Here is a 6,488-nt window from a genome sequence, read left to right as displayed (position 1 = left end):
TAGTGGCCACCAACCCTGGACGAACATCAATCCCAGATTGTCCCTTTAAACTAGTGGCCACCAACCCTGGACGAACATCAATCCCAGATTGTCCCTTTAAACTAGTGGCCACCAACCCTGGACGAACATCAATCCCAGATTGTCCCTTTAAACTAGTGGCCACCAACCCTGGACGAGCATCAATCCCAGATTGTCCCTTTAAACTAGTGGCCACCAACCCTGGACGAACATCAATCCCAGATTGTCCCTTTAAACTAGTGGCCACCAACCCTGGACGAACATCAATCCCAGATTGTCCCTTTAAACTAGTGGCCACCAACCCTGGACGAACATCAGTACAAGCTGTGCAGGCTTTACTTCCAGCCCTGCACTAACCCACCTGATTTTGACTAATCCACTTGATTAGCTATTTTCAAAGTGTGTTGGTGGTGGTCAGGAACAAAACCTTGCACAGTCTCACTATATAGCTCTGACTCTATGTAAGGGTTAACCACTGAGATAACTAGGTTAGACAGACAGACAGACAGACAGACAGACAGACAGACAGACAGACAGACAGACAGACAGACAGACAGACAGACAGACAGACAGACAGACAGACAGTATTTACAGAACATGGTGGAGGACATGAGAATACGATCAACCTAGTATTCTCTTTATAGGGCACTACTTCTGACCAGAGCCTTATGGTCCCGGATCAAAAGTAGTGCACTATATAGGGAATAGGGTCCATTTGGGTCAGAGCCTATATGAGTGGATGGATGGAAGCATAAGTGATTTAGTAGCTCGGGGTAGAAGTTTCCCTTAGGCACAGATCTAGGATCAGCTTGTCCAGGTGTCACCAGGTGTCTAGATTCATCCAGATGAGTCACCAGGTGTCTAAATTCATCCAGATGGGTCACCAGGTGTCTAGATTCATCCAGATGGGTCACCAGGTGTCTAGATTCATCCAGATGATTCACCAGGTGTCTAGATTCATCCAGATGGGTCACCAGGTGTCTAAATTCATCCAGATGAGTCACCAAGTGTCCAGATTCATCCAGATGGGTCACCAGGTGTCTAAATTCATCCAGATGGGTCACCAGGTGTCTAAATTCATCCAGATGGGTCACCAGGTGTCTAAATTCATCCAGATGAGTCACCAGGTGTCTAAATTCATCCAGATGGGTCACCAGGTGTCTAGATTCATCCAGATGAGTCACCAGGTGTCTAAATTCATCCAAATGGGTCACCAGGTGTCTAAATTCATCCAGATGATTCACCAGGTGTCTAAAATCATCCAGATGGGTCACCAGGTGTCTAAATTCATCCAGATGGGTCACCAGGTGACTAGATTCATCCAGATGTGTCACCAGGTGTCTAGACTCGTCCAGATGAGTCACCAGCTGTCTAGACTAATCTAAATGTGTCACCAGGTGTCTAGACTCGTCCAAATGTGTCACCAGCTGTCTAGACTAATCCAAATGTGTCACCAGGTGTCTACATTCATCCAGATGTGTCACCAGCTGTCTAGACTAATCCAAATGTGTCACCAGGTGTCTAAATTCATCCAGATGTGTCACCAGCTGTCTAGACTAATCCAAATGTGTCTAGATTCATCCAGATGTGTCACCAGGTGTCTAGACTCGTCCAGATGGGTCACCAGGTGTCCAGAAGTGTCCACTCTCACCAGCTGTGTGTAAAGGTGTCCGGTGTATCCAGGTGTGCTGAGGTGTTGTGATCATAAAGGGAATCCGTTAAACGGGACGTCTAGTGACGTGCTGTTGACTAAAACAACAATATAAACAACGATTGGATCCACACACTGGGTCACTGCGGTCTGGACACACACACACACACACACACACACACACACACACACACACACACACACACACACACACACACACACACACACACACACACACACACACACACACGGCCTGTCAAACTCATTCACCTTATAGACTGATCTCAGGCCTGTCCAACTCATTCACCTTATAGACTGATCTCAGGCCTGTCCAACTCATTCACCTTATAGACTGATCTCAGGCCTGTCCAACTCATTCACCTTATAGACTGATCTCAGGCCTGTCCAACTCATTCACCTTATAGACTGATCTCAGGCCTGTCCAAGTCATTCACCTTATAGACTGATCTCAGGCCTGTCCAACTCATTCACCTTATAGACTGATCTCAGGCCTGTCCAACTCATTCACCTTATAGACTGATCTCAGGCCTGTCCAACTCATTCACCTTATAGACTGATCTCAGGCCTGTCCAACTCATTCACCTTATAGACTGATCTCAGGCCTGTCCATCTCATTCACCTTATAGACTGATCTCAGGCCTGTCCAACTCATTCACCTTATAGACTGATCTCAGGCCTGTCCAACTCATTCACCTTATAGACTGATCTCAGGCCTGTCCAACTCATTCCATGGAGGGACTAGTCTCTGATGTTTTTGTTATTTCCTTTCAATTTGTGCCCAACAATCAATGTGTGTGTGTGTGTGTGTGCCCGAGTGTGTGTGTGTGTGTGTGCACATGCGTGCGTGCGTTTTTACGACTGCTTCTCAATCCTGTTCCTGTGTCTGTGTCTGGACCCTGTCCTAAATGGACCTAAATGGTATTTGAACACAGGTCTGGACCCTGTGTGTCGGGGCTGACCCAGTGCTAAATGGTATTTGAACACAGGTCTGGACCCTGTGTGTCAGGGCTGACCCGGTGCTAAATGGTATTTGAACACAGATCTGGACCCTGTGTGTCGGGGCTGACCCAGTGCTAAATGGTATTTGAACCCAGGTCTGGACCCTGTGTGTCGGGGCTGACCCAGTGCTAAATGGTATTTGAATCCAGGTCTGGACCCTGTGTGTCGGGGCTGACCCGGTCCTGGAAGATGTAGAGGTTGTTGGTGGAGGCTATGGCGATGATGTTCTCCTCGGGGTGCCAGGCCATGTGGAGGATCTTCTTAGTGAAGTCCAGACTGTCCACCCCCACGTCGCCACGACGACGCTTGCCCCCGGTGTAGATCCGTCGCGTCCGCAGTACAGCTCGCGGCTTACTGGTCTCTCGCCACGCCTCCAGGGAGGGTGGAGTGAGGAGTGGAGAGGAGAGGAGAGGAGAGGAGAGGAGAGGAGAGGAAAGGAGAGGAGAGGAGGTAAGAGGAGAGGAGAGGAGAGGAGAGGAGAGGAGAGGAGGTAAGAGGAGAGGAGAGGAGAGGAGGTAAGAGGAGAGGAGAGGAGAGGAGGTAAGAGGAGAGGAGAGGAGAGGAGAGGAGAGAAAGAGCGGACACGTTTAGAGCGGGCAAATTGAAATCTGGACCAGAAAATTGTTTCATTATTAGACCTGGTGAGTGACATCATCAGATCAACCAGTAGTTCTCCACACTGGGATTTCAGTAGCAGAGAGGCTTACGATAGTGACTTACGTTAGTGTGGCTTACAATAGCGACTTACGTTAGTGTGGCTTACGTTAGAGTGACTTACGTTAGTGTGGCTTACGTTAGAGTGACTTACGATAGTGACTTACGTTAGCGACTTACGTTAGCGACTTACGATAGTGACTTACGTTAGCGACTTACGTTAGCGACTTACGTTAGCGACTTACGTTAGCGACCTACGTTAGCGACCTACGTTAGCGACTTACGTTAGCGACCTACGTTAGCGACCTACGTTAGCGACTTACGTTAGTGACTTACGTTAGTGACTTACGTTAGCGACCTACGTTAGTGACTTACGTTAGCGACCTACGTTAGTGACCTACGTTAGTGACCTACGTTAGTGACTTACGTTAGCGACTTACGTTAGTGACTTACGTTAGCGACCTACGTTAGCGACTTACGTTAGAGTGACTTACGTTAGCGACTTACGTTAGTGACCTACGTTAGTGACCTACGTTAGTGACTTACGTTAGTGACTTCCGTTAGTGACTTCCGTTAGTCACTTACATTAGCGACTTCCGTTAGTGACTTGTGTGTTTGTGTATATGCTTACCTCCAGGGTCACGCCCCGCCCCGTCTCCCTGTCAAACATCCGGAAGAAGCTGTTGTACGCCCCCGTCATTATCACACTGATGAGAGGGGAGAGGAGGAGGGAGAGGAGGAGGGAGAGGAGGAGGGAGAGGAGGGGAGAGGAGGAGAGAGAGGAGGAGGGAGAGGAGGAGGGAGAGGAGAAGAGAGAGGAGGAGGGAGAGGAGGAGGGAGAGGAGGAGGGAGAGGAGGAGAGAGAGGAGGAGGGAGAGGAGGAGAGAGAGGAGGAGGGAGAGGAGGAGAGAGAGGAGGAGGGAGAGGAGGAGGGAGAGGAGGGAGAGGAGGAGGGAGAGGAGGAGGGAGAGGAGGAGGAGGGAGAGGAGGAGAGAAGATGGAAGGGTGGAATGAAAGAGGGATGAAGAGAGGGAAGAGATGGAGAGAGACAAAAGAGTGGGGTTGGGACAGGAAGAGGAGGAGAGATGGAGAGAGGGAAGGAGAGAAGGGATTGATTTTGACATCTCCAAAGCTCTTCTCTGGGATTGATTTATCTGTGGGATAAAGCCTCAGAGTAGACAAAGACGCACACACACCTGTCGGAGCTGTTCCAGACACACTCGAACTTGTCAAATATGCAGTCGTTCTCGTACAGAGAGCACAGCTTAGTCCTCAGGTAGTCATGAACCTACAGAGAGACAGACATGAGAGAAGAAGGGAGGGAGGGAGGGAGGGAGGGAGGGAGGGAGGGAGGGAGGGAGAGGGCCGGAGAGAGTGTTGACAGAATTTTCCAAGAATTTCATTTCATTTGTGTGTGTGTACATGCGTGCTGAGGGTGTTTGCATGTATGTGTGTTTCTGCGTGTGCCTGGTGTGTGTGTGTGTGTGTTTAGCGGGCTGACCTGGTAGGTTTCGACAGGGCCTTTCTCCATGTGTAGGTCCCACACCTTGGCCGTCAGGTAATCTCTGGTCAGCAGGTACCGCCCGTTGTGACTGAACTTCACATCCGACACCGACGACACGATCTCAGAGAAGAATGAACGACTTCCTGGGTCCTCTGGTTCCTCAAAAACTGGAGGAAGAGCGATTGGGAGGTGGAGATGAGAAAGACACGGGAGAAGAGATGAGGAGATGGGGAGGAGAGAGGAGGGAGAGGAGACGGGAAGGGTAGAGGAGGCGAGGGGAGAGGAGAGGAGGGAGAGGAGAGGGGGAGGAGAGAGGAGGGAGAGGAGACGGGGAAGGAGAGAGGAGGAGAGGAGAAGAGATGAGGAGATGGGGAGGAGAGAGGAGGGAGAGGAGACGGGAAGGATAGAGGAGGCGAGGGGAGAGGAGAGGAGGGAGAGGAGAGGGGGAAGAGAGAGGAGGCAAAGGAGAGGAGAGGGGGAGGAGAGAGGAGGGAGGGAGACGGGGAGGAGAGAGGAGACGAGGGAGAGGAGAGGAGGGAGAGGAGAGGGGGAGGAGAGAGGAAGGAGAGGAGACGGGAAGGAGAGGGAGAGGAGAGGAGAGGAGAGGAGAGGGGAGGAGACAAAGGGAGAGTGGAAGGAGAGAGGAGTGTAGAGAAGAGGAGAGGTGGATATCACCATTTAGGGAGGGGGGATTCCAATCTGGACCTGAGGCCAGTTCTACTGCTGATTTAAATGAAGGACTGATTTAGACCTGGGACACCATGTAGGTAGAAGACAGTTCTACTGCTGATTTAAATGAAGGACTGATTTAGACCTGGGACACCATGTGGGTGCAATTAATTATCAGGCAGAACAGAATCAGCAGTAGTCGTACTCTGGACCTCGAAGAGTAAGATTTGAATACCCGTGATTTAGAGACTGACAGCAATGGCTTTTCGTGTGCAGCCAACTCACGTTTGGTGTGTTTGTCGCAAAGTGCCGAGGCCCTCATGTCACAGAGACGTAGAGTTCCCTTACTGCTGCTGTAGACAAACAGGTGACAGTGGTGAGGATGGAACTCTGCTGCTGTTATCACCTCTGTTAGCTCCTCCATGTTGGCTGGCTTGATGTCCACTATGTCTGGAGGAGAGATACTCAGGTAGAACAACACAGGAATATGTCTGGAGGAGAGATACTCAGGTAGAACAACACAGGACTATGTCTGGAGGAGAGATACTCAGGTAGAACAACACAGGACTATGTCTGGAGGAGAGATACTCAGGTAGAACAACACAGGACTATGTCTGGAGGAGAGATACTCAGGTAGAACAACACAGGACTATGTCTGGAGGAGAGATACTCAGGTAGAACAACACAGGAATATGTCTGGAGGAGAGATACTCAGGGAGAACAACACAGGAATATGTCTGGAGGAGAGATACTCAGGTAGAACAACACAGGACTATGTCTGGAGGAGAGATACTCAGGTATAGAACAACACAGGACTATGTCTGGAGGAGAGATACTCAGGTAGAACAACACAGGACTATGTCTGGAGGAGAGATACTCAGGTTAGAACAACACAGGACTATGTCTGGAGGAGAGATACTCAGGTAGAACAACACAGGAATATGTCTGGAGGAGAGATACTCAGGTAGAACA

At 50.0% G+C, this 6,488-nt stretch overlaps 1 protein-coding gene across 1 annotated transcript; it reads right to left on the bottom strand.

The window, feature by feature from the left end:
• Positions 1-1,904: 1,904 nt before the first annotated feature.
• On the bottom strand, positions 1,905-6,181 carry LOC115184188 (serine/threonine-protein phosphatase 2A 55 kDa regulatory subunit B gamma isoform-like). Its single transcript, XM_029745215.1, has 5 exons — positions 5,802-6,181; positions 4,845-5,014; positions 4,540-4,631; positions 3,975-4,050; positions 1,905-3,060 (listed from the first exon to the last, which is right to left on the bottom strand). The coding sequence occupies exons 1-5, from the start codon at positions 5,938-5,940 to the stop codon at positions 2,818-2,820; spliced, it is 720 nt and encodes a 239-aa protein (XP_029601075.1). The 5' UTR covers positions 5,941-6,181; the 3' UTR covers positions 1,905-2,817.
• Positions 6,182-6,488: the final 307 nt, after the last annotated feature.

This window comes from Salmo trutta, unplaced genomic scaffold, assembly GCF_901001165.1.
Source record: "Salmo trutta unplaced genomic scaffold, fSalTru1.1, whole genome shotgun sequence".
Lineage (NCBI taxonomy): Eukaryota > Metazoa > Chordata > Actinopteri > Salmoniformes > Salmonidae > Salmo > Salmo trutta.
This window is presented reverse-complemented; position numbering and strand designations above follow the sequence as displayed.

What these genes read in the sequence shown, in the direction of transcription:
- LOC115184188 (XM_029745215.1), bottom strand. Translation starts at nt 5,940, where the DNA reads ATGGAGGAGCTAACAGAGGTGATAACAGCAGCAGAGTTCCATCCTCAC. An exon ending in TTGCGACAAACACACCAAAC is followed by an intron (nt 5,015 to 5,801) that starts GTGAGTTGGCTG and finishes CTCTTCCTCCAG; the next exon opens with TTTTTGAGGAACCAGAGGAC. An exon ending in GCCCTGTCGAAACCTACCAG is followed by an intron (nt 4,632 to 4,844) that starts GTCAGCCCGCTA and finishes GTCTCTCTGTAG; the next exon opens with GTTCATGACTACCTGAGGAC.